Below are 27,410 nucleotides of genomic sequence, written 5' to 3' on the forward strand. Positions count from 1 at the left end.
TTTTGACTAATCGAAGCACCATAGAAGGATTTTCTACAAGATGTTTTTTGTGGCATACAATATCTAAATGTTTTTACATACTATACAATTTGCCCTTTTAGAACAAATTTAAGATATAGTAGTTTTCACTAAATTTGTATCAAAGCAAACAACTTAAACGATTTTAAAAAATGGCTGCCTGTATCATTTTAGATGGTCTACTCTTAAGTGGATTGCTTTATAAAAAGTTGTATGTGTTTTTTGACTATAGCTTCCAGTTGGGTGAATATATCCGGCCAGTTGAGTTGATCTTCCATCCGATGATTCAATCTTGGCTCCCTCGTCCTTCAATTATAAAACGCAAATTACTACAAATACTAATGCCAAGATATATATATATTAGAAAATCTGCCTTTATTGAGTAATGTACACCAGTGGTTTCTTTCTTTTACAGTTTTCACACTCACATCCCCTCCATACAAACAATATAATGTAAACTGAGGCAGACATTAAACATAACAAAATAGAGAATCTTTACAACTAATCTGCATAAGAAAACTTACGAAAGGAAGAGAGATAAAACTGTACCCGATTACTGACCTGGTTCAATTTGAATCTTCAGGCCAATTAAAAAGAAAAAATAAATGTTCCTCAGCTGAACAGTTTAAGATTTAACATCTAGAGCCATTTTACAGCAGGCTGAATTGTAACAGGATATGAAGAGTTCAGTTATAAAATCATAAAATTAAATCATCGCTTTCAAAATATTAATTGGTAGAAACTCTTTAAAAAAAAAGTTTTCAATTTTTGTAGTTAAACTTCATATAATTCCCCCTCTCAGTGCTAAGAAAATAAACCTCTTTAAGCTTAGCAAAGACATACATGTATTATTGCACTTTGGTTTGCAGGCAGTGGACTTACTGCACATATTACACTTAAATCCCCTATTCAACCTCCTTCAAAAGAACAAAGATGTTGCTTTGGCTTCATCGGTTCCCATCCAGTGTGAGTGAATTTACAGTAAAATTACAACAGAAAACAAAAAGAAATGCCACAATAGCAACACACTATGAATAACAATGAGCATAGAAAAAAATCATTTAATCAGTAATTATAAAAAGAAACCAATGTGTATCTTGATTTACCCTTAATCCCCCCATTACAAATCAATACAAAGCCTTTACAGTGATCAATCTGGATGCGGTTGTTCTTTGTCAATGAAAATAAATACAATATGCTGCTATACAACTTAGGGACCAAAAGCGGTCAGTGATCCAAGACAGACAAATGTGGAAAGAAACTGGTCAGTGACTATCAAATTTTGGGTGCCCTTCAGGCCATAATATTTGGAAGGTGGCACTGATAATTAAAGGAAAAGTGCATATGTCGCCCATATGAACAAACATTATTCCTTGCTCTGCAAAAATAGATCATTCCTATAACTTTTGGCATCTTCAACTCAACGCCACTGTGTGATATAGGCGATAGGAAGCAAAATTAAAACACTGGGAGCGGATTCGGGTCATCCAAAGCGCATGAGTTTTAAATCCTTTAAAAAGTAAACTAATAATCCTTCAAAAAAAAAGCATTAGTAAAAACATAAATATTCCCTAAAATGACTTTAAAACACCCCAATGGAGGGATAGGTATGCAGCCATCAGCAGGCAAAGCAGAGTAAAGCTGATCACAGGATGTTTTCATGTTGTTGAAGAGTCTTGGTAGGGCACGAACTTGGAGAGTTTGTTGGGAGAACTTGGGTTGGGGCCATCAGAATTCCCATCCAACCTAAAGAAAGCCTCCTGTTCCCTTTTCTTCATGTTTAGCTCATCTTCAAGGGCCTAGAGGGACGAGGGGGGGGGGGGGGGGGGGACCACAATGTAAATGAGATCGTCTGAACAAGCACACGTGTTGCCTCACAGCTGGAATACATGACATGGAACTAGTACCGTCTTTCTGGGCTTCAGATGGTCCCTCCACTCTTTCATCAGCTGGTTGTGTTGTTCATCCAGGTGCTTGAGTCTCAGAGTCTCATTCTCAACCAACAGGTGACATTTTTCATTCTAAAAAAAGGACAAAAAAAAGGTTCTCGTTTAAAAAAAAAAAAAAAAAAAACAATCGCAGGGCATCACTGTGCTCATTTAGCGCAGCGCTTTGGGACAGTTTAAACAGACCACATGGTCTAGAAGGTTTATATTTGAGCTTCACCTGCAACTGCTGCAGCTCCCTGATGTTACCGTCGCACCGGCCGATCATGTCTCTCATCTGGCTCTCGTGCTTCTGCTGCTGATGAAGCCTCTCGGCCTTCTGCCGCTTGTCCTCCTGCACAGAAAACTGAGAGAGACACAAAGGGGGAGGGGCGGGGGGGGGGTTAATGACCAGTTCACCGATTGCTCCAACGTGTGCGAAAGCACCCCGTCGCTGGCCCCACCTGTTTGATCTTCTCTCGGTCCTCCGAGGAGCTGCCCGTTGAGTTGATGCGCAGGCTCTTCTTGAACATGGCCATGCGGGTCTTCGCCTCGCCGCGCTGGATCTTCGGCAGCCGGTTCTTCTCCTGCTGCTGCCGGGCTTTATGGATCTCGATCATGCGCTGGTTGTAGCACTGCATCTGTTCTTGTTCCTGTTGCCGCAGAGTCACCAGAGCGTCACGCGTTTGCACGGGAGGTTTGACACCGCGTGTCAAAACCCAAGGAGCTTGGAATCATTGGATGCTTGTAAATGTACCTTCTCGTGTTTTTTGAGGAGCTGGTGCCTCTGCAGGAAGTACTGGTCTTTCAACTGCTGCTTCAATAACTGGTGTCTCTCGTAAAGGTTCTTCTCCTCCATGTCCCACACGGTCGCTTCGCGCTCTGATCCAGAAGGAAATCATTTTTAGATTTATCATATGAATATATTTATTTTTTTAAAGATTAATATGAGCTGAATCTAAAGCCTTTAAAGTTCTCTCCAAATAGGGAAACTATTAAATGATCATTTACATTAGAGATTATGGCACCAATGTAAATCAAATGTGATTTGATATTATCTAAAAATGATTTGAATAAATGTGCATTTGATTCATATTATAAAATCTATTGGTACCACCTAATGTGTTAACCATCTCTCAACTTGACAAGCTACGCCTGCTCTAAAGTATGCATAATGCAACCCATCAAAGACTCCTTTATTAATGGCTGTTCATGTGCATGTGTTCATCCGGTGGTGAATGTACCTCTGATTAGCTGCTGTTTCTTCTCAAGGCATTGCTTCTCCATTTCTGCAATATCTCTTTTGTTGTTAAAGATGATTCTATTAATCGTTGTGTCCATGTGGTCCTTCTGAGCGGCCAAGAATTTCTCCTCCTACAGTTAAAAAAAACATGGATGGAGAAAATTAATGAAGGGCAGAAGAAAAAAAAAAGCACAACTACTGTAGCGGTCAGCATTTTACTCCTGAAGACGGACTGTTTGATCGGATCAGTTTTATGAGTCTTCTTGTGATTTCTTTTTTTACTTAAACAATGTCCAAACCAGTCTAGTGAAGAATGTATATAAAAAAAAAAATACATTAAGTTCCAATAATGACCAAAGAAATACATACATCCTTCGTCTTTGTTTCTTGGAAAGCGCTCATCTTCATCTTCAGGGATTCTTTACGCTCGTTCCTGGGCAGCTTATCAACCGAATGTTTCACCTAGATGCATGAGATGAAGACACATTTCAGCAAAGTAGAAGCAAGCAAAGTATGCCAAGCTGGAGCAAAAAGTTATGTTGCTTTCATGTCTTATTAGGCTGAACACCGAAAGCATTATTTGACCCGTCTTCATCCCCCCCTTCCCCACAAATTATTCCTCCGCGTACCTCCTTTTTCTTTTGTTTTATGTGCTCCTGAAACTTCTGGAGGTCGCGCTCCTGCTCGGCTTTGATGCGTTTGGTCTCTTCCTTTAGTTTGATGTGGTGATCACTTTCCATCTTCTCGATAGTTTGCTTTTGGAACTTTTCCAGGGTCTCCAGCTCCGTGTCATAGTGCTTTTTCTTGGCCTGTGACCCACCCAGAGGAAACAAGCACAATGTTAGCTTACCAAGCCTTTCAATGACAAAGAAAGAAACAATCACTACTTAAGAAAAACGAGTTGTATACAGTTTTCAAAAAGGATAGAATTTGATAAATCCATTTAGCACCAGTTAAAGCATGTAAAAAGGGTCAAAAACATGTTGTTTGTGCCATAAATCTACCACATCATCCATGAGTACCCAAAAAGTCCAGCAAAAGAATGTATTACTAGCTCCCCCTCCTCCTGCAAACCCTTCTATGAATACAAAATGTGTATAAAAGATGAACCGTTACTCACATTCATCTCCTGGTCGATGCGTCTCTGCATTTGTTCTCTTTGGGTTTCCAGCTTGGCGTTTAGAGCAGCCTGAGCACGCTGCTCGTCCTTCTGCAGGTAGCGAAGCTCCCGTAGCTCTTGACGTCTAAAACACAGACAGACATTACCATCTTATATACACTTCCAAAATTTATTTTAGATAGCTACTTACAGCAGCAAATGTAGATAGAAAAAAAGGGACACTACATAGTCAAACTAATTTAATACTATGCTGTTTTAAGTTAAATTTGTTTCCCGACAAGCACACTCCAGTAATAATGATATTTAAGTTAATAGTGTTTATATTTCTGAGGCAAAATAAGGTTATTTAGGGTCACGTCACTCCCCTTGAGTAGTCGTCACACTTGCAATGTCATATTGACACCACTAGGTGGCACAAGTATGCACTTTGAGCTCCTTGTGAATGCTAAAGACAGTAAATGTGTTCACAAAGATTGTAACTCTACAAAAGAAATGCAGCAACAAATTACACGTCTGTATTGATCTTTCTACTTTAACATTAGACCCAGAATACAGTGAACTCTTATCATCCAAAAGTAACTTCAGAGACATTTCTAGACTTTTTATTCATAGACTGTTTGCAAAGAAACCAGCATCTAAATTAGTGTTTATAACACTTTGGTTTTTGTAAACTCAAATCTTAAGGGAATAAGCCCAGGACTTGAGGATTCCTAAAAATAGCGTGTGCAGTACCCAGCACCGGCCAACAGGGCGCACAGTATCACACACACACACAGACGTGAGCGGACCACCGAGTTCATGGGTGTCGTCCCCCAGAGAATGAAAACAGAAACCCAAGGAGCATTTAGAGCGAGTGATGCACATACCTCAGGAATCTCATCTCCTCATCTTTCTTCTCATCATCCCTAATGATTTTGGAGGTGGTCACGCTCACCTCCACGCCGTCAATGACAAACTTCCTGGTTCGTTTAAGAGTCTTACTTGAGAAGTCCTGAGAGACGGAAGGACACAATCAATTGGTTAGACAAAAAAAAATAAACAAAAGATGAGCTTTAGATGAATCTTTAAGACTTTAAGTACAAGAAAAACATTTGTTTGCATTGAGTAACAGTGTCTGCCAGGTGTCTATTGTCTCAGTTGGGTTGACAGTTTGTAAGTGTTGAGACTTGCTGGGGATCAAAGTGTGGGAACTACATTCAGATGCATTTCTAAACTTAAGCCCTGATCAACCCACACCACAGAAAGCGATTCAAATATTAAGCTGTAGGAGTTTCTTTTTAATCTAGGAGAGGAAGAGGTAGCTGCGTTTGTGCTTTTGTCTGCCGACAAAAAGCGTCGATATTCCTGTTGATCTGGTTCTGCTTTCGCAAGCAGCAGGATGCTCCTTGCGTCACTTTAATGGAGAGTGCCATGCAGGAAGTAACCGGTAAACATGACAAAATGACTCCTCTCCTTGAGCTCATCACAACAACGCTGGGTTACCTCATCCACAGTTTAGACTTTTATTGAGAAAAAAAACAAAACAAAAAAAACTTTGTAGTCACTTGAGAAATCCCATTTCAGATTTAACCAAACACAAAATCAGTCCATTTCAGATCTTTGTTGTGCCAACAGCAGGCGAGTCACTGTCTCTTTGCTAATAAACTCACTGATGGTTTAGAGCCAGGCGTAACCAGTGAATACATCACACGTTTAACACGAGCCACAGCGTGAACCCATCTTAGAACTGAAAAGCCTGTGTCCCCTATCTAAACCTCCAGGGCCAATATTTACAGAGCCGATATGACCGGGGTTTACCCTGCAAACACTGGCCCCGCTTAATAACCGGTTGTGATCATTTGTGCTTGTTGTTAAATAGTGCAGAGGGCGAGGAGGACACCGCACCAGAAACAATGAGATTCATTTGTTTCGGTCACACTGTCGTCGACTCCCACAAAAGCTTCCTAAAAACGACGCAGGCACACACGGCTGAGCAAATAGACAACGTGTGAGGGCGTCGCCTCCAATGACAGCTACAGGATGCTCCTCTCGCGTAGCGTCCAGTCCCCTTTCTCTTTCTTTCTTTGGGAACTGACACTTTGACAATAGCAGCGTTCACAAAAAAAAAAAAAAAACCACAGCGCGGCCTTCATGGACTCGTCCGATGTGCTCAATCACACCAGCTGCTCTCAGACAGACTTTGGGGGTAAATGATCAAATGGACCCAGTCTTCTCAACTTCCGTATCTCACTGGGTCAAAACAATCAAGTGATTGTTTTGTAGTCTACGGATTCAAATCAAATTGCATTTTTTGATTAGTGTAGGTCAAAAAAGTGAGAGATTTGTTTTTCACCCTTCGCTTATTTTTATATACAATAAAAAAAATTAATTCAGCCCAGACTTGCCAAATAAATTGATATTGACAAAGTATGTAAGAGCATTAACCAGTATCTTTCTCCACAGCTTCCTTAAATGTGAAGTGTAGTGCAAGACAGGCTGTCCAGTGTTCCTGATGGCCAACACCCACACACCCCGAAACACAACACAATGCAGTTTCAGTTCCTCGGTGGGGGGGGGGCCTACAGAGGCAAATAAGCTGGCCCTTTTACTCTTCAACATGTGTTCATTTCCCCTCAAAAGCAACACTTTTATAAATTCAAGCCAAAGTCCAAATGCTCAATTCAGTCATCCCGTGTATTTCAATCCAGAAACCAAAAAAAAAAAAAAAGGAACATTCATAGAGGACACAGAGTTTTTGCTTCACATGGACTCACCCTCGCGGACATCGACATGGTCTCCTTGTTGACGGACATGTCCATGCTCTCCGACGCCACGCTGCCCGAATAAGAGTACCGCTTGTTTATAATCCCTCCGGTGATGTAAGGAGGCAGCGTGTTCTCCCTCGTCGACGCCCGCTCTGGGGAGCGCTTCATTGGCCCACCATTGGCCTCCGGCCGAGGAGGGTCCACGGGGGCGGGGGCGGCGGGGGGGGGCGCGGCAGCAGCGGGAGTTTCACCGGGAATCACGCCCGCAGTCGTTAAGCCTCCGGGAGGCGCGGCTTTGTCCTCCTTCTTCTCCTCCACCTTCTCCACCTGGACCTGCGGCGCCTCTGGGTCGGCCGACTGCACGATGATGATGTCGACGTCTTCCTCGGAAGCCTCCCGCTGGAGAGCCGACGGGAGCCGGTCCATCTCTGGGGTCCCCACAGCAACCTTGAGAATTATTTTAAATAAAACATTTAAAAAAAACCGATTGATTACACAACATCCGATACGATTTCATCTTCCAAATACGAAACCTCTAAGGGCACCTTCTCCTCCGACGTGGGGGTGCTCTTCCCGTCCTCAATGCCCGAATCGGAGTTGGAGGTCTTGGTTGACGCCTCGCTCTCGGACTCGGCAAGGACGTCGTCGGTCAGCTTGTCATTCGGCTCCCCCGGGTCCCCCGAGGGGAGGTTCCGCGGTAGGGGGACGGGGCCCGCCGCCACGGGGCCAGGCTGCAGCTCGGCTGGCGCCTCGGCCCCCTTCCTGGGGAGGGGCACCGGGGTGGTCGGGGGGGCCGTGGTCGGGCTCGCCGCGTCCCCGCTCTGGTCTCCTTCCAAACTGGTCTGGCACGGTTCCTTTGCAGAGGCCTTGAGGTTAATCAGGAAGAAGGAGATGAGATATTAATTACACGCTCATGTGACAGGCAAAAAAAAAAAAAAAATGTAATGCATTGGTTATAATGCAATGCAAGTCGCTTTGGATAAAAGCATCGGCTAAATGACTTGTAATGTGACCAAACCTTTGCTGTGACTCTGATACCAACTACTCTTCCTGTGGCAGAATGGTTTTCTGCTCTATATTATAAATGATAAAGTCTGCAAACTACTACAAGGAATACTGAATACTGGTATTCAGCCCAAAACTATGGAGCATCATTGTGAAAACTAAAAACTTTTAAAGTTTTTGTGATGTCAAAAGTGATTGTATTAACCATTGCTTTGGTAGGAACGCAGTCATCCCGGTTTGGACGGCTACTCCTCACACTGTGGTACTGATTGCTCTCTATAAGTATTATAACTTCAAATAATAATAACATGGCTAAATCAATTGTTTTTACAAAAGGCACCATTACCAAGAATCATCTGTGGCAAAATAAAGCAGCTGACAATTGATTTGGAAAATCCAAGCCAGAATTAAACTACCAGTGAGAATCAAATAAAAAGACCACATCCTAGAAGCAGCATTCAGACAAGTAAAACACACAATAACAAACAACAAGAAAACACTAGTATTCACCAAGTCATTGACTAATGTACCATAAAACATCAACAACCCAGAAAGTATAGGGTTTCTGCGCCGTCACAGAAGGTTCCAGCCGTGCGATAGACATTGAAATACGGGACTCATTTGGTCTGTAATTGTAAACACCACAGAAGAAGAGTTATTTCTGAATTATGCGCGCAGCCATCAAACAGAGCCATTCCACTTGTGGAAATACCGCTCCACTCGGAGGGAAAAAACAATCCCATCAGACATCTTTATGGCTGCACTCCACCTTCCTAACGACCCTGCAAAACACAGCGGTCTGGCCGCGTATGATGCATAGAGGGAGAGATCAATGTTCAGACAACAGCGCGGGTCAGTAATATTCTGCTTAACCAAACACGGGGGGGGGGGGGGGGTCGCAAGAAAAACTGCAACGAATACGTCCGTCTTGCACAGTGTAGCAAAACCCGAACAATGAGGGAAACCTTGAGGAATCGGGGGTTGCTCTACACGGCAGGGCACCTATTTTTAAACGCGCGTGGGCGAACGCCAGCACTCCGGTTTCCGGTTCTGTTGTTTGTGCAGAGGGCAGGAGGTAAAACGTCACTTTCTAATCGCGCGCCTTTCTGTGGAAGGCTTCTGCAGAATGGAACTTCAGTTGTTTTTGGCAGGAAGTCCGTGCGTTGGCCACAAAAGGCTGTTCAGAGAGATGTCGAACTAGCAAATGGCACAAAAGCAGGGCTGAAGTGCAAAAGGTGCAGGCCAATGCATAACTTTGATGAATGAATGAGTTTCAGAAATACTCAGATAAACCCCTTTTAATTTTTTTTTTTATTTTTTTTAAATGGAAGCGTGTTGAAACTCAACACATGGACTTCCATGTCTCCTTTTGGAAACCCTGTGATGGGGGGGGAAGAAAAATGAACGGACAGAAAAGAAGGGTAAAAAAAAAAAAAAAAAAGGTGGAGATTTGGTACCACAGCGAGCTCCAAGGTGTCGTCCTCTTCGCCTTCCTCCCTATTGTCCTCTATTTCCTCCATGACCTCGGCCTTGGCCTCGGCCACCAGCTCCCGCAGCGGGCGGTTGGACGTCACCGATTTCACAAAGGGGTGCTGTGGAGGGACGGGAGATCAATTCATTATCAGGTGGCTTACAACTGGTTTCATTGCAATTCAGAACAAAAACAGCACTAAAATCAGCTTGTTAAAAAAAACGTAAACAAGTTGAGCTTGAGCCGACCAATCACAAGTTCCATGGATGTGAAGACTAAACGCTACTGGAGTCGACCGATACTGAACATAAAAGTAATTACTATCAGAGACATCAACTTGGGAGACTTTCACTGCAGGCGAAACCCCCAGCTGCCCTTTCCTGAACAGTGGGAGTGCAAACAGGGCACCAATAAGCTGAGTGCAAGAAGGAGAATGAAAAGATTAATTAAAAGTCAAGTGGAGCTGATCATCAATTATTCAGCTGCAGAACACGGTGTCATTTAAACGGAACAGCTGACAAAGGGAAAAGCCTAAAAGTGTCACTGGACCGTGAAGTGTGCTTAAGTTGTGATGTTGTTTGCACATTTATCGATGGTTGTTGAGCGCGGAGGGCTTTTCCCTCAAGGACATGCATTTTAATTTCTCCAAAGAGCAGCAGCCTCTTATTGTCTGATGAGTCGAGTCAAACTAATTATACCACCGTAGCAGAGAAATATGAACATGTGCACAAGAGAGAAAAAAAAAACTATAAAGATTTAAGAATACCTCACACACAAGCAGATAGTAATAAATACTTAATTCAAAAAAAATGTCCGTATTGGACCTGTGGTGGTAACGAAATGAGGTGAACAAATTCTGCCAAAACTTGCAGCTGCACTCCAGAGCGTTTGTTTAGGTATTATGCTGCGTAGACGAGTGTGAACGTGGACACATTGAAGGGCAAACGCAAATAGTGGAGCCAGTAGCCGCCTGTGCATCAGCCATCTGCTCTTTGACGAGCTCGGATATCTCAAAAGAAAAATGGTGTTGTTCAGAACATTCTCAGGGATAGTTTTACACACCGATTCTTCAAAGCTGAAACAGAATCAAAAAGCTGCATCAAAGAGAAGAAAAAAAAAAAAAAAAAAAAAAAACTACCTACGGTTTTAACAGCCATTAGTCTGGCTTAGTGATGCTGGTCAACCGTGAGCATCCACCACCAATAGAAACTTAGATCTTCACACCTTTTTTTCTATGCCCTCAGATTGCCGTCTGACATTTCAGTCTCAGTGACTTCTTTCCTCTCGTGCTCGAGATGAACACAGCTTCTTCGGGGATTATCAAACGAAAAACATATGATATTTCTGCCCTGTTAAATCCAGGTCTGTGATTTTCACAGCATTTATGGATGAAGATGTGGATCAGTGGAGCCCGTGTCCTCTCTTTTAGGTTTCACGTTGCTTTTTGGGCCCCAAAGAGGCCTGTGAGTTTGGGTCTTACACGCTTGGCTAGGCGTAAAAAGGTTAAATGCGAACAATACGGCCCATTAGGGGACCAGAGGAAGGGGCCGCATGAAGGCAGAATTACCTGTGAACCGCTGACAACCGGCTGTGTGTACGTGGTTTCACACAAATTTGGGTTTTTAAGACCATGAGTGAGCACATTTTTGGGAAAGGGAGGGAATTTTGGTCGGCCTTCACAGAGGGGATCAGAGGTTAAGAATTCCTTTGAGGTTACGGTTGCACTTCGGGGCAGTTCTGGCGTTACACAAGTAGTCATTTTGGTCTACATGAATGAAATTAACATGACTTTTATTTGCCCAAATCTTGAAATACCAGTATAATTCACGGACCACACAGAAACAGATTTTTTTTTTAACTGTAAAATTGTCTGTTGGAGACTATGTTTAAAATGTGCCAAACTAGATAATAGCAGTACCTGTTTGAATTAAACTATCAATGTACTTCCAACTAATAAAAGATTGCTGTGGTACGTGAAAACTGCAAAACATTAAGTTTTTCAGGCAGGTTCTGGAGTTATAAGGGTATTTAGGATTTCAGTGCATTGGAAATAATAAACAAACATTGCCGATCACCGAAAATATATGCATGATGTCCGTCTGTTCAGACTTGAGTCATTACATTAAGAAGGAGTACGAAGCGGTGTCAACTATGCATTTATGTGTCATCGGAAACAAAAGCATCACCAAAACCCCTGTAGAAAACCCTTGACGTGAGAAACTAGGTGGGAGGTGGAGCCATTTTCAGTGTAATGAGCACAAGTCACCCGGATGGTCTGCAGCAAGCCAGTGTGACTGATACGGTGTCGTAAACAAGGCAAGTGGTACAAACGGGATCCCAGCTTTGAGACGCCTGATAAGCTAAAACTTCCATAAAGTTTTACCTTTCATTTCCTTTGTCATCATTTGCGCACACACACACACACACACACACACACTTGTGCACCTAAGCCCTATAACTATGACACATTTTAATGCTCCCTTCCTACATCCGTTTTCCATTTCCATTCACGCCAACGGCCGACGCGGTCTGACCCGGAGCCGGTCACACGGACCTCTGGTAAACTGAATGGCGTCGCTGCACAACCGTCTCCAGGGAAATGCTATGCGACAGCCGTTGGGAGCAGCAGGCATGATAAACATCTAAAAACCTCCAGCATGGCACCAAAAAATCGGACCGCGCCCGTCTCTCTCCCCTCCTCGACCCCCCCCCCCCACACACACACACACACACACACACACACACACACACACACACAGGGCTCCCAGCGGGCCCCGGGTCGAGGATTTTCTTCTGTGCCCCTCTCTCATTTGCCAGAGGTGGCGAGCTCGGGGTAATCCAGACGCGCTATTGGCTGAGGGTGGGTGAGGGTGGGAATGTAAATAGCTGAAATTCCCTCAGCTGTGGGACACAGACAGGAAACTGTGGCTCTGAATTTTAATAGACTGCGCTTGTGCTTTAATCCACGCCCTGTTTACTTTTCTCCCGTTTTTCTTGCTCTGCACTTTTAGAATTCATCCTCATATTTTGGTGCACCGTGCTCAGCCCCATATTGGCTCTAAAAAAATTAAAAAAACGAAATGTTTTAACAGGATTAAAAATAATTGTTATTGTCCTGAATGTTTACTCCCCATTCCTTTGCTCAAAGTTCACGCCATCCTTCACCACTTTGTACCTACACACACACACACACACACACACACAGTCATTTCTCTGGCATTGATCACTCCATTCAGCTCTTGAAATAGATTAAAAAAAGGCCCCGTTTGTGTGTTGGAGGAAGATAAGGCCCGAGTGGGGACAATGTTTCGTTGTGTGGCCTACCTCGGTGAGTTGAGCCACAGTTGGACGAGTCTCTGGGTTTTTGTCCAACGCTTTCTTCAGGAAATCTTTAAACTCTTTCGACCTTGAGTGGATACAAGACAAAAGTTTGAATCAAGATGGGGGGCAGTGGAGGAAATGACTAACAAAACACTTTTCCCCGGGTATGTGATGTTGGTGCACGCGTTTCACTTCAGTGCAAAGATGTTCTTCGCAAACAAAAGCACGCAACAGGAATGATAAGTGGCCCCCCCCTCACGCCTTTCAGCACCTGCTTTGGTAGCTTTAAATTGGCTGCTATGGAGCCTACAGACTCCTAAAAAACACGCCGTGTGTAAAATCACAAGACACAGAGGATCAGACTCCTGGTTCAATGGATGCTCACCATTTATGCGGCTGCTCCAGGGTGGGCGGGTCCGACTTGGCGATCTTCAGCAGCACCCGCATGGGGTTGAGCTCGTGGTGCGGGGGCTCAATCTGGGCGAGCTCGATCAGAGTGATTCCCAGGGACCAGACGTCGGCCTTGTAGTCGTACGGCGCGTCCTTCATCGTCTCGCACATTACCACCTCGGGGGCCATCCTGGCACGGAGAAAAAACCACGGGGTGGAAAAATGAATCGTCAGCGTCACTCGATAACAAGTGCGCTCCACCTGATCAGAATCGACTCACGTCGTAAAAATCTGTTCTGCCAAATCAACACACCCAACGTAACAATGAAATCTGACCACAGATATGTGAAGAGTTTGACATCATAAAGACACCTGTGGTTTATATAATATTTTAATATTTCACGTTGACATCTAACACACTTTTCCCCCCCAATCTGCACAGTAAGCTCCTTCCCCCGGGGGCTCTCACATGTACTTGGGTGCAGAGAAACAAAAAGGCGCTCCCCTTTCCTTGTTGACTTTACAGTAATCAGTCAATGATTAAAAACAACAACTGTCTGCAATATAGCGTTCAAGCTTGTGAAAAACGACTGGCAGGGCCATGCTGCTACTGAGCAGATTCCGGATTGATGATAAATCGGTTGTAGTCAAAGTTTAACTGGATGCATAATTGGGCACAACGCTGGAATAAGGCGTGCTGTGGAGAATTCAAAAGGAATTCAAAGTTGAGGTTTCGGCCTGAATAGAATGCTGCAGGAATCCTAAAACCGGAAAATCTGCGTTATTGTCCTGGTTGTCTTGAAATCAAGGTTTTTAGAGAGATGCCTGAACAAAAAGGTCTGAGGTTCAATGTGGTAAAATGTTCTTTTGAATAAAAAATTTCTGAAGATTATCTTCCCGAGCCATGAATGTGTTTGCCGCCCATCTTACGTCATGCTGTGAGCCAACATCCAGTTTCTAAAATTAAATTGCTTTTTTTGTAAAACAGGAAATCAGTGCAACACTAACTTTGTCTACAAAAATCAGTCAGGTCATCCTGCAGCGCCCAGTGAGTGTATTAAACATTTGAAACAAGGGTTCTTCCTCTTACAGGAACGGTCTTTGTTACTACACTTAGAGGATTTTGCTCTACGGTAAAGATACTTCTAACAGCTCAGGCTGCGTCGGCACATTGCAGACGGACAGTTTTGATTGGGAGGATTTAATTAAAAAGCAAACATTAAATCCATTTACCCTTCGTGCTCTGATTAAGAGCAGTGTTCTACTTACCAGTAGGGCGTTCCAATGAAAGAATCTCTTCTTTGTAACGTTTTGGTGTTTTTTGCAGATACGCCGAAATCCGCTACAAGAATGAAGACCAGAAAAATAAATGAATGAATGAATAAATGCGTCGAGAAAGTTGAAAGAAATTCACTCATTTATGTGGGACAAAAAAAGCAAAAAACACGTCCATTATTTTCTCCCTTTGTAGTTTGCAGCTTGTAAACCTGCCAGTACACGGAGACACAAAGCCAATCATTACATTTACAGCATTTAAGTTTCCCCAAACAAGCCGCCCCCCCCCCCCCCCCCCATTTCCCGACCTCAGATTACAGGGGTGTCCTTTGCATGTTTTCGGGCCCATTACGTGCGGCCGTGCCCAGGACTCCGTGCCTGGCAGAGGCCTTCACTCGCGAGGCGGCAGCTTCAATTACAAACGCTTGTACGTTCGATCACTGCTACTTAAGTGACCGTCCTGGTTTCTGCAGACTACAATTGAAAAGAGATTGGACTTTGGGTCAAATATACCATTTTGGACTGCTGCAGCCTTTATAACTACATTCTGTAAAAACCGGCCGTATCAGTGGGTTGAGCCGACGTTCCTCCTCAGTAATCACACAGGGCGTGTATCCCAAGAAGCATTGGAATGACGACACACACACACCTAAACGCACCACTGGGGAGTCGGGAACTAAATCAGGCGACAACTGCACTCGTGACAAATGTGTTCAAGTTGTCCGTTCTATTGAAAACAGCATGAACAGTTCCTCGAGGTGTTTTCAAACAAGCCGTCCTGCATGGAAGGACCAACACAAAGTTTGGCCACTGTAAATAATTCATCGCCACGTCTTATTGCTCTTAATTAAGTAACATTCAAACTGTGATGTCTGAGGGATGCAAGGTAGTGGAAATCTACTGGAGAATGCAGTTTCCCTCCGGTGCTAGGCAGGAGGGGTAAAAGGCCTATAGTGTGTGTGTGTGTGTGTGTGTGTGCGCGCATATGAGGACAAACATGTTGCTGAATGCGAGATCCGCCCTTTTACCTCAAACAAGACAAATAAACAAGTTCCAGGGAAAACCGGTAACGTTCACCTGGGAAATACTTCCTCTTCCAGTCAAATTGTTTCTCTGTAAACGCACTTTTACATTTTCTGTTACTCTCTGCCGACTGTTACCACATTTCTCAGACTTTGCACGTGTCTAAACTTGTTCTAGGCGGCACCTGGTGAAGCCGGGAAGTCGACACAATGAACGGCAGCCATCGGGGCAAAAGGCATCTTTCTAGGAACACCGTGTGCAAGCAACTAGAAACCAACAATATTCTAAACCCTCACCCAGTTTGATGTCTCCATCCAGCATGAGGAGGATGTTACCGGCCTTCAGGTCTCTGTGGATGATCTTCATGCTGTGCAGGTAATCCAGAGCTTCCAGCATCTGGCGACAAACCACTTTGATCTGTGGCTCCGTCAGGCCGCGGTCCAACTCTGATAAAGGGGTCACATACGTTAGCAGGGGAACAACAGCATTTTTTTTTTCATTTAGTCTTGAGGTTGAATGTAGTGTGTGAACTGGGCCCGAAAAAAAAAAAAAAATGGGGTAAAAACCAGAGGTTTGTCAGATTGTTTTGCTGGAAAGGTAATCCCAGACCAGAGAAGCTTTCCCTGCAGACTTTATTCTACCGTGTCGTGTTTGTTTAGCTGCAGTGGGGGCACAAGCGCTTATGAGGCTCACGCAGCACAAACAGACCGGGGGGGTGGGGTGGGGGGGGAGGCCTTGTCTGACTGCTTTGTAGATCCTTCACTGGCGGACGGGTGAAGAATGTACACAAGCGTGTATTTAATGAATATGCTGACCTGGGGGCCTTGAAACGATAGCATGGACAGGCAGCACATATTCATTTAACATAGTCCCTGCTAAAAAGGGACCGGTGTAGCCGGAGCACCGGGGTGGAACTGGACTCCCGTGACCGGGGAGGAAGGTGGAGCGCTTATGAAATCACAGGCCTACCCAGCATGATGGCATCCACAGCACCTCCGGGGCAGAACTCAATCATGATCTGGAGGATAAAAAGAGACAAAGGAATGAAACTTTATGAATATATAATAGCACATAAAACTGACATATTTTTCAGGGATTTGAAACAGACAGAACAAATCACTTCACACACACACTAATGTGGTTTTATCACACATGACCTAGTTGAATACATCTCAAGTACATCTTTCACTATAAGGCAAATTCAAACATGTTAAATCACTTGATGTACTATGGGTAGTAACATTCAGCACTGAGGCACTTAATAGAACCCATTGCTGAAAACCTTTTAAAAAATGGCGGCCGTTAAGAAGAGCTCGTCGCCAGGAGCAGAGCTCTTTACTGATGATGAGGAGGACAAACCGCTGAATACAAACTGGTGGTGCAGTCGATCACTCACGACCATTTATTGTGTCGCTCTTAAATCAGTCAAACACAACGTTTTACAATACACACACACACACACTTGGTTTAGTGAACAGCTGGATTAGGAAGCGTGCGATGAAATGTTTGGCACGCGCACACACACACACACACAAATACTAGATCACAGAGAGACAGGGAAATGTTCCCGAGAACACACTCCCTAAATGGTGTCTTGTTGGCAAACAGCAACTTCCAACCATTTCATTTCCTCTCCTTACATAGCCGGCCTCTCTGTGACACGCACACGCCTCAAAGCGGTTCATAACAACCCCGTGCACGGCAGGTGATCATCTCTGGATGCTAAATTACTAGAAATCCAGCCTAGTGGGTCCACACAGTGACGTCATTCATATGGAGCCCTGCTTGCAATGACAACACTGTCAAAGCGTCATCCTGGTCGGGGTGTGGAGTTTCAGTCCAGACAAAGCCTTCCAAACACCTACGAAGTACAAATAAAAAAGGTGCAAACACCCGAGGAGATGACGGAGGATCTCTGCATTCCGCCATGCGCACGCAGCTGGACACACACAAGCTCTCACTGTGTTTTGTCACTCGTTTTAAATTATGTTCCATTTTACATCTTTATCAGCCCTCAGTTTCTTTTACACAGAACTTGAGTTCCTTTAAAAGCACAGAAAGATTGTCGTGTTCTCCTTATTATAATAATAATAATAAATTATTATAACATTCTGATTCATTTCGCTTAATTTGGATTTTCCTACAAAAGGCAGGGTGACATTACATTTTTCCCCTCATCCAGTACAGAAGTATGGTTTTTTTGTTGTTCATGTTATATCAACATCTGTGCAAAACCCAGTCAGTTACATAATAGGTCACTTGCTATGGCTTACTTTACAGCAAGACATTTTTACATAACCCGGACCCTTTTACCTGGTACTTTGGACCCTTTAATATATGGCCACGTGAGACACAGGAACCATTTGTTCCTGCAGTACTGTGTAAATACCAAAATCTAGTTTAACTTTTTTTTTTTCCTCCCCTCCACCGGAAGCAACTGTTTTTTGTTTTTCCCTCGGTGTCTGTGGGCAGATTATCGCTCTCCCTGCCTCAAACAATCCTGGATGAGGTGTTGTGCTGCCGTGAAGAATGTGCCCCGACTGGTCACGCTACATGCGAAGCATACCGACTGTGGGCGGAAACACGCATGCGAGCACAAGCTTCGCCCAACTCGCACAGTGAAAGAAAGCGACAAACTGAACAAAAAATGGACACGGCCTCCAACACGCAAAAGCTCCTGCAGACATCGATTCACAGCCCTGTACTTCCACCTTGTTTGGACAGAAGACTGAGAAGGACATAAAACAGTGACCGGTTTGGAAAACGAAAGTATGGAATAAGGAATGAAATGAAAATGAAATAAGGACACAAAGTCTTAGTCACTCTGTGACTAACGCGTCTGTGTGTACGAGGTGTGGCCGAAGAAGACGACTTCTACATCGATGTCATCAAAATATCGCCTAGCAACCGGTGGACCCACTGTATGCAAATATTGGCCATGGTCCGACAGATTTGTTTTACAGTGTCACTACCTTCTGGAAAATGACTTCATCTTTACATTTGTTACACTACATACCATAAGAGGCATAAATCGTGGGGAGGAATCTCAGAATAAAACAGAGAGGGTTGTTTTGTCATTTAGGGTAAAATCGACCGCTTAACTATCCTTTTTAATATGTGTAAACGTTCTCTTGTTCATTGTCCGTCTCCCTTCTTCGTTACTTGGATATGCCGACGTCAGCAGTCGTGTCCCCGCAGTGAAAGGGCCTCTCTTTCCTCACGCCGTGGGCCTCCAGAGCAGACTGTTCTTCCCCCCCCCCGAGTGAGGACAAAACGGCCCTTCTCTCGCCGTTTCTTTCCTCCTCTTCAGAAGGAGGAAGCAAAACTGGCGGGTCACTACTGGAATCCGTCATCTCACCCCTGCGCGGTACACCCAACCGGAGGTTAGGGAGGCCTGACCGCCAAAAATCACACAAGCACCAGTTTCATTAGAATTATTCTCTGTACTTCTTCATGTGGGCGTTTTGGCTGCAGGTTTCTTCACCAACTAACGAGAAGTAGGTTGCTCTTAAAATACAGGATGAATGACAGGTTACCCAGAGAGATTTGACCAAAACCAGCTCTGACTGACGGAGGACATTCACAGCGTGTCTGAGCGTCGGGGGGGGGGGGGGGGGGGGGGGGGGTCAGAGAGGTGTTGTCAGGCTTTGGGAATGTGACAGTCGTGTTGTAATGTTAAGCATTCCTGGAATTTGTGATGTTATGATGGTTCTCATTAAAATGAGCCTGTTTTTGAGCATATTTTTGTAATCTCTTGCTGCAATCCTCTCTCTCTGGATCACAGCTATCTGGGAGGGAGGGGAAATCAAATTAAATCACGACTCAACATTAAAAATGACTTAACCGACAAAATATGGTTTCACATTAAATTAGGCATGTTTGTCTTCTAAAACTTTCAAAACATTTGGGCTCTGTCATATTTTTTTTTTCTTTTTGCAATTGCGCAATAGAAGGAGCAGCAGCCACACAGAGCTGTAGGACACCTCTAGACAATACCTTTACTGTGACCTGCTGTGGTGTCAAGGACTACCGAGGCTGCGAGTTGCATGAAATCTGATCATAGATGTAATTATTAGATCCGTTATCAAAAAACGGGCCGAGCTGTAAACCAGAAACACAAGTTGCATCTGTGACAAAAGTAGCTGCTGAAGGAAATGTTTGCTGTAATAGTGAACCCAACCTGTTGTTACCGTGGTAACTAGAAGTGTTCACTGGACAAAAATTGTACACATTACTAAATAAGGGCAACTACTCAAAGCAAAAACGGTTCCATCTAAACTCTAAAATCAGTTAATAATAATAAAAAAGAAAGGGTGAACAACCCAGCTGAACTATCTTTAGTCTTTACTCTGCCTTGTAATTCCTTAGATATTCAAGGTCGTGCATGAGGTCATCATTATTTTCCTTGGCCAGATAGAGCAGGAGATTAGAGGGAGTCGAAAACTTGACCCAGAGAGGGAGTGTGGAGAAGGAAAATATCATGAGAGCAGAAAACACAAAACCTGAAAATCAATCTTCATTCTTGCTGTGACATCAGGGTGAGGATTGAGTCGCTTCTGATGCATTATGCTGCCCCGGGGGGGGGGGGGGGCAATCCACTTGTCTCATATTTAATTATTCCCAAGAGACTTCCTATGTAGGATAAATATACCCTGAGATGAGGAAATAAAACCGAGGAGTCGCAGCCTGCCAACATTTAAGAGGTCCTTTTTTTTTTTTTTTTTTTCCCACTTCCCTGGAGGGACGCAAACAAAACCTGGTGGACGGACACAGAAACTCCTCAACACGATGAGAAAGGATTCTCCTTGTGAGGAGGGGGAGCGGGGAGGGGGGGGTAACTGCTGATACGGTGCCTTCAGGACGTTATTGACCTTGACCAACATGGCAGCATACGGCCTCATACCGTTCAAGAAGAGTTTCTTTTATAGTTATTTATTTCTCAGATTGAAATCAAGCAGTGTCCATTCAGTGATATGAGCAATGCATATTTATACAGCAGACTTAGTAGTGTTCGTTTGGGGGGAGGGTGAAGTAGAAAAACCGTTGGTGGTCTGTGACACTTACCCACAGGTTGTTGTCATGGTAAAATGCGTCGAGCAGCTTCACGATGTAGCGGTGGTCACATTTGGCCAGGATGTCGATCTCAACGATGTAGTCCTCCAGCTCCTCCTCACATTTTGTCTCGATCACTTTGGCCGCAGCGAGAGCTCCAGTCTCCTTGTTCCTGGCCTGAAGAAACAAAAACCAAAGTAAATCCTACATGACAATATATAATCTACCAAAAGCATTAAATGCAGCCAGCAGAGCGTCACTCCCCCGACCAGACTCCTCCAGCTCAGTTGAAGCCAAAGGAAATCCCAAATGTTAAGAAACACCAGACAGCAATTAAGATGTTGACTTACTAACGTTTAGAGGAAGAGAAAAAAAAAAAAACAACAACAGGAAAGGAAACTCCACACCCTCCTTCAGCCTCTGCGGTAGAAAGCGGAACCACAAAAAGCGCTCAAGTGTCAGTGTGTTTAAAATTAAGACAAAGACATTGAATTCCTTTTAATGAAAAGGGAAGGGGAAGTAAACATGGGTGGATTGTTGAGTGGCACAAAACAGAGTTCAAAAGGTGAGCCGTGCGGCGCCATCAACAAAAAAATGAAATAATCCAAACTGCAATTGTTTTCATAGACCATCACGCCTCACAGCGCTTTAACATCAGATGACATCATTGACACCCATCCATCCATCCACTGATGACAGGAGCCACTGGTCCATCAGCAACTAACATCACAGCTACAGGAGCCACGCTGGGGTCAAGGGTCATGCCCAATGGCACATCGACATGCAGGTTAGCGGGACATGGGACTCAAACAGTCAACCCTCTGATTTGGTGAGCGGGGGGGGGGGGGGTTCGCCCCTTGTGACACCTTGTAAGCAATCAGGGTGAGAGGTGGCGCGTCGATGCGAACCCGTCTCCACAGCTAAACGGGAGAAATGGAGGATTGTAGAAAAAAAAAAAAAAGAAAAAAACACAGACCGAGGAGCGGCTGTGGGAAAAAAAGCATCTGTGCAAACAGAATGGGGGGCGGGGGGGGGGTCACACAGCGACACGCAGCCGCCAAGTGGTTCGTCGGGACTGTGTGCGTTTGTCAAACAGAGCCGGTCCGCCCCGACAGGAGGCCTCACCGTGCGGTTAACAGGACACCAGACACTCCTCCGCCAACATCTCCGCGCTGTTGGCTCCCCTCCTACACCCCACAAACTCACTGCCTGGGGGTCCTACTTCCAGCAGGAGTTGTGACCGCCCCCCCGGGTACTTTCATATGTAACCCTGCATGCTAGTCGGGGTTCTCCGCAACACGACTAGAGGATTCCCTCAGGGTTCCCTCTTCATGTGTCAGATTTACACACCCAGTCAGTGATAAATCGGTTTAGTCTGCAAACAGACGTGATCCACCTCCTCTACAGCGTTAGTGCATAGATATATAAAATATATTCTCAATTCTTTTTGAACAGCTTTGCACACACACACACACACACACACCTTTACATCTCAGTGGGAACACAGCTGAGGAATGTGCCTCTGGCCTTCAGATGGTTGTGGGAGTGGACAAAGAGGGCACTGAGGGAATTGAGCCTCATGCATTATACAGCTTATTTCTTTTTTAATGAGGCCATATTTTGTGTGGCACGGGGAATGCATTACTTGGAGAGTCCTCAAGTGTAGTACGCAAACATGAATGTTTGTTTAGGTGTACCCAAGTGTATACAAAACAAGCACATATTTCAATTGCTACACAAGTTTGTCAGACAAAAACATGGAAGGGATGATGCATCTTCACACTAACGGTCAATGGTTCTACGAGTACTCAAGCTCTGGGTTGAGGACCAAGCATGCACAGTCACACCAAAATGTAAACCTCACGTTGACCGGTGGATTCAACTTGTGGGTGGCTTTGCTCTCCAACTGCCTTCCAAAAAGGACAACAACATAGCGTCTGGTTTCCATTAAAATCACTCGCTATCAGCTGACTTGCAGATTTTTACTTTGTGTGAAGGACACAATATCTGAATGTTTTGCATTTTCATGCAATTTCAATTGAATATTATTGAAACAAAAAAGTTTGTGCACCGGTTTCCTATCATCCAGTTTATTTTCATGCATTGCCGGCCCAAAAAGTACAGCTCTCCGAGCGCCTACGTCACAATTCCTCTCTGCACATCTATTGTGTTCCTCACAAAATGCATCTGTCCACCCTGCCTCCATAAGTCCCCTCAACGGTCACATGTAGTTATCCGAAACAGTCTGCTTGAAGGCCAAAGTCCATGAAAGAGAGAGCGAAGCGCCCCAGGTGATGCTCGAGAAGAACATTAGAAAGAGCAGATGTTTACTGACCCACGTCTGAGCACACAAACCAACTGTAGACTAAGCAAACCCATAAAAAGCACACGCTCCCCAGCTTTGTGGGCATGTGGTTGTTATTTAGCACGCAGGTCTTTTCAATATCAATCAAGCTGGGGATGATCAAGTTTAATGTGGTGTGTGTTGACTGAGGCATTAACGATTACTGCAGGTGAGTGAGAATCACACCAAAAGCCTGCAGTCAGTTACAACTTAAAGCCTCTAAATAACCAGAAATAGACAACAATCAAGATCTTTTGGTTCCTTTTTGACACAGATTACATATTAAAACTGGGTTGAAGAGTATGGAATAGTTAATCAGAGTGAAGGGACCAGGTGACCTCTTGGAACGGGTCACACTATGAGCTTTACCTTGAGGTCAGTCACCTCCAGGTTGAATGAACATACCACATGCTGATGTGTATTTCCAGCATGTGCACAGTGTTAGAGTTTCCACACACACACACACACTTTGGTCCTGTCAGGGGAATAATAGACCTTTACCCAGTCATAAACCTGTAACCTGGGCATCCTCTGAAGGCTCATCCAATGTGTGTGGAACAGGAACGTGAGCAGCCAATCAAACCTCCCCTGTGACAGCAGACGCCAGCGGACGTGATGATCTCTCATTTAGCTTGAACAAGGTGCAACACACGAAGCGTGTTAAACAGCCCCCAAAACAACGGCGTCAGAGACGCGACACGAAGCAGCAACTCGGAAACAAATCCGTTTGTTTGATTTCACCAATCAACCTTTAGTCTGAGGAATTTTGCAGCTTGTGAGAATCCTGCAGACGGAAGTCAGGGCTGAAAAACTCCCCCTGAACAAACGCTAACTTTGTATTTGAGCCAACTAGCTTCAAAAAAACAAGAGGAAGCTCGCAAAGTAATGTGCGTCTGTGGCCTCGGTCTTTCGTTCTTTACGCGAGAGGAACAAAATCAAGCAGAGTTCAAACGTTGCTCCCCAAAACAGAGCATGGAGTCTTCTCAGGATGTGAAAGTTTTGAAAAACTTCCCATATTCAAAAGCGTGAAGTGAAGGTCGGCGTGGCAGGAAATCCTGATGAGGTCACAAGGAGCCTCAAAGAAAACCTCCCACGCTTATGTGGCTCCCTTCAATTAAGCTTTCTTGTTGTAAAGAGGAGAACATTCATGAATCAGGAGATTAAAAAAAAAAAAGCAGGAATCTCTCAACGGATGAGATCCACTTTCTGATTACACCTTGCAAAGCTGAACGCAAATGCAACCCCCCCCCGCCCCACTGATTGTAAACAACCATGAATGGCACCCACAACGGGTTTCAATGTGAACTTGAAAAAAAAACAAAAAGAGGAACTAACAGCAAAATGAAATAGAAAGACGAAAAAAAACAAAAAAACAGAAGAGGCTCTGTGCCATGGTGAGTGCCATCTACAAAGTCACAGAGGCCACACCCACTGGACGGGGCTCCTATCAGTAGCTTTGGGCCCAGCTGGTCCCTGAGATTAGTCCCCGAGGGAGGGGGGGGGGGGAACGGGACGATGGACTCACTCCAGCACACGTCCCCGTGGCACCGCCGCGTTTCTAAACTGAGCCGGTGGCCTTTTACACAAACCTTGTGGCTTTCCTTTGCAAAGAGGATATTGCAACTTGTGACTCCCTCCCTCAGTGAAAGCACCCAGTGCGATAAATAATAGTGTTTAAAGTGGTTCCTCCAGTCAGCACGTCACGGGCCAAATCTGATAATAACGGACGGCCTTGAACAAAAAAGAAAATGACGCCATTAAAAGAGAAACACACTTGTCACCATGCTAGTCAGTGACTACAGTGTTTCACCACGTTGACGCTGTGTTCACAAGACGCTCACCGTGTACAAGAGTAATGCAAGACGTAATAAGTAAACAGAGGAGCCCTGTAACCCAGTGTTAGTGCCCCGTCTTTCTCAACACACACACACACACACAGTAACCTTACAACCGGCTCGTGTCTATGGAAACGTTTCGCCCCGCGGCAGCAGGGCAACGGGCTCAGCGGCACGCGTCCCATTAATTAGTGAGGGGGGGGGGGGGGGGGGGGGTGAGGGGGGGACCATACAACTCCTCGGTTTCATGCCTCAGCCACACGCTCCTTCCAACAAGTGCAAGCGTGCACAGAGCGAAAACCCCCCCCTGCGATGCATGGCGTGCACAGGAAGTGAGGCGGCCTCCTGCCGCCAGGAGAAGAAAGAGTGACTAGAGGGGCTGTGATGAAGACGAGGGCAGCGCCAAGAATTTGTGAAATGTTCTAAATGGAATGAAAAACTGTCAACAATGATGAACAACTTATCTGTGTGACAACACCCCAGTGACAGTGAAGATGTGACATAGAGCACTTGAGAATGTCCACAACAGCTTGTTGGTTTTCTATGAAGCCCTGACTTGAAAAAAAAAAAAATGTGAATAACGTTTAAGATTAAAGGAGATAAAACTATGCAAACATTATCAAAAAGAAAACAGTTATCAGATAAATTGAGTATTTGACAACAGAGGGATGGACATCCCGAGAGTTGTTATTCTCTCACTAGACAGTTGTAAACAAAGAGAGGCCTTAATGATCAAGTCTTTTCATTCTGCACCGTCGCTCTCCCTCGCCGTCCGAGACGGATCCTTCGCTCTCTCCCGTGTAGCCTGCCGCCAACCCATCTGATAAGCAGCCGAGTTCTACTGTCACGAGGCATCGACGACCTCCGTCCTCTTCACGCCGGCTCCATCGCTGACTTTAACAATTGAAAAAAAAAAACGTGTGCGTTCCACCACCCGAGACTTCTGCCGCCCACAGACGAGACCACCGTGAGGTCGGTGATCCATCCCCCTGATGGAGGCCTTTTGAGAGTTTCCCCTCCATCGTCTGCTCCCACGGTGACTGCCCCCCCGACACACACACCTGACAGATGCAGGTGCGAGGTCAAAGTCCTCCAACACACTCGAGGAGAGGAAGCCGAGGCATTGGGACGAGAGGGGGATACACTTTTAAATGTATACACGCCAAAGCACCTTGGGTCCAGACAGTTGCTCAGCATGTGGGACACAAACTCAAAAGCGGGTTTTTGTTTTCATGGCATACTGGTGGCGTCACGGACCTTCTCCCTTCCCAATCAAAAGGCTTTCCATAGGACTCCTCACATGCTCAACAGACTCATTATAGGACCAGTTGGATAATAGTCAGACCTCTGGCTGGTTTATTTTCAGTGCAAACAAGTCAGCGTCCCACCGAGACCCCTGGGTGTCGTTTCAACTGCATGTTGTCCAGTAAAAACAAAAATAAGGTAGAGTCCTCTAGAAATATATATATATATATCTCTCCATATACATAAACACTAAGTTTTCTGTTGGGTGCAGAAGGCATCACTTCTTCCACTGAGGCCCCAGCTGTGTCAAAGACTCTCCCTGTGCTCCCCGGGCCATGCAGGGCACACACACTGAGCGCCTGTGCACTGCTTCCCAGGACAGATCCAGATTAATGAATGTCTCAGAGCCAGAAAGTGCTGACGCTGCAGGAGACGACTGCACAGAACTTAAGAAAAGCAAGAGGGGGGGCAGTTTTACTTTAACCGTAAAACGTATTATTGTAAGTGAGGAAAACCACTTCAATAGTTAAGAGGATTAAACCTGATGGTGAAGTGGACCTCAGCAGGAGGATGTGAACCACCTTCACCCAACATGGTGCGGCGTGAACAATGGAGTTTCTTAACAACGTTTCATTCAGAAGGAACCGCTTTCCGCGACAACCGGCCCGGTGACTGCTGGAGTGGAACGTCATTGACACATTAGTCACAACCTCTGCAGGGGTTGGGCTGCCGAAGCATCCACACGTGATCAGAAGTTCGAGCACCCCTCCACAAATGCGAAATACAGGTGGTTCTTTTCAGGTGGTATTTTTTTTTTTTTATTAAACGTCATTATTGGAGAGGTTTGCAGTTACTGACGTCGGGCGACAGGTGGGCAATCCACGTGTGTGACGTATAAAAAAGGTGCATCAGCGTGACTTTAAAATCCAAACTCACCTTGTAGACTTTTCCGAAGGCGCCGTCGCCCAGCTCGCCGATGATTTCCCACAAATCGTTGGGATTGATGTCCCGGTGAACGTGCTCATACTGCTTGAGCTTCTTTTTCAGATCAATGGGAGGCAGACGGAATATTTTGCTGAATCTAGCGAATGCCATTATTTACAATTCAGCAACATAAAATTAAAAAAGAAAAAATTTAAAAAAAAATGTCAAAAGTCTCTACACAGAGAGCACGACGCACGCGCGTCAATTCAACTAAATTCACCAATATTTAATGTCCGCGTATCAGCGAGTGAAAGCGAGTCAAAGGGGGGGAACGGAGCGAGTTGAGAGCAGTCACTGTACGGTCCGAAGGTCCCGCGCGCACATCCCCGTCCACGATCCACGGCCCACGATCCACGACGCGCCGTCACCACCTGCCCGCCGGAGACACGATGCAGTCAGTGACCGCCCTTCAGCG

At 45.0% G+C, this 27,410-nt stretch overlaps 1 protein-coding gene across 2 annotated transcripts; it reads right to left on the reverse strand.

Moving 5' to 3' along the window:
• Positions 1-300: 300 nt before the first annotated feature.
• stk10 (serine/threonine kinase 10) lies at positions 301-27,394 on the reverse strand. 2 transcript variants are annotated; one of them, XM_037468530.2, is made up of 20 exons: positions 26,948-27,394; positions 20,600-20,764; positions 16,505-16,553; positions 15,832-15,981; positions 14,507-14,579; positions 13,233-13,427; positions 12,851-12,932; positions 9,513-9,647; positions 7,584-7,916; positions 7,060-7,497; positions 5,173-5,297; positions 4,307-4,430; positions 3,816-3,995; positions 3,556-3,648; positions 3,188-3,317; positions 2,701-2,825; positions 2,408-2,596; positions 2,185-2,310; positions 1,926-2,039; positions 301-1,817 (listed from the first exon to the last, which is right to left on the reverse strand). In XM_037468530.2, exons 1-20 carry the CDS (start codon positions 27,104-27,106, stop codon positions 1,677-1,679), a joined length of 3,126 nt encoding a protein of 1,041 aa, XP_037324427.2. In that variant the 5' UTR covers positions 27,107-27,394; the 3' UTR covers positions 301-1,676. The 2 variants fall into 2 exon arrangements, with proteins under 2 accessions (XP_037324427.2, XP_037324428.2); XM_037468531.2 differs by having other exon boundaries at positions 7,596-7,916; positions 26,948-27,393.
• Between the last annotated feature and the right edge of the window lie 16 nt (positions 27,395-27,410).

The sequence above is a fragment of the Pungitius pungitius genome, chromosome 16 (genome assembly GCF_949316345.1).
Source record: "Pungitius pungitius chromosome 16, fPunPun2.1, whole genome shotgun sequence".
In the NCBI taxonomy this organism is placed as follows: domain Eukaryota; kingdom Metazoa; phylum Chordata; class Actinopteri; order Perciformes; family Gasterosteidae; genus Pungitius; species Pungitius pungitius.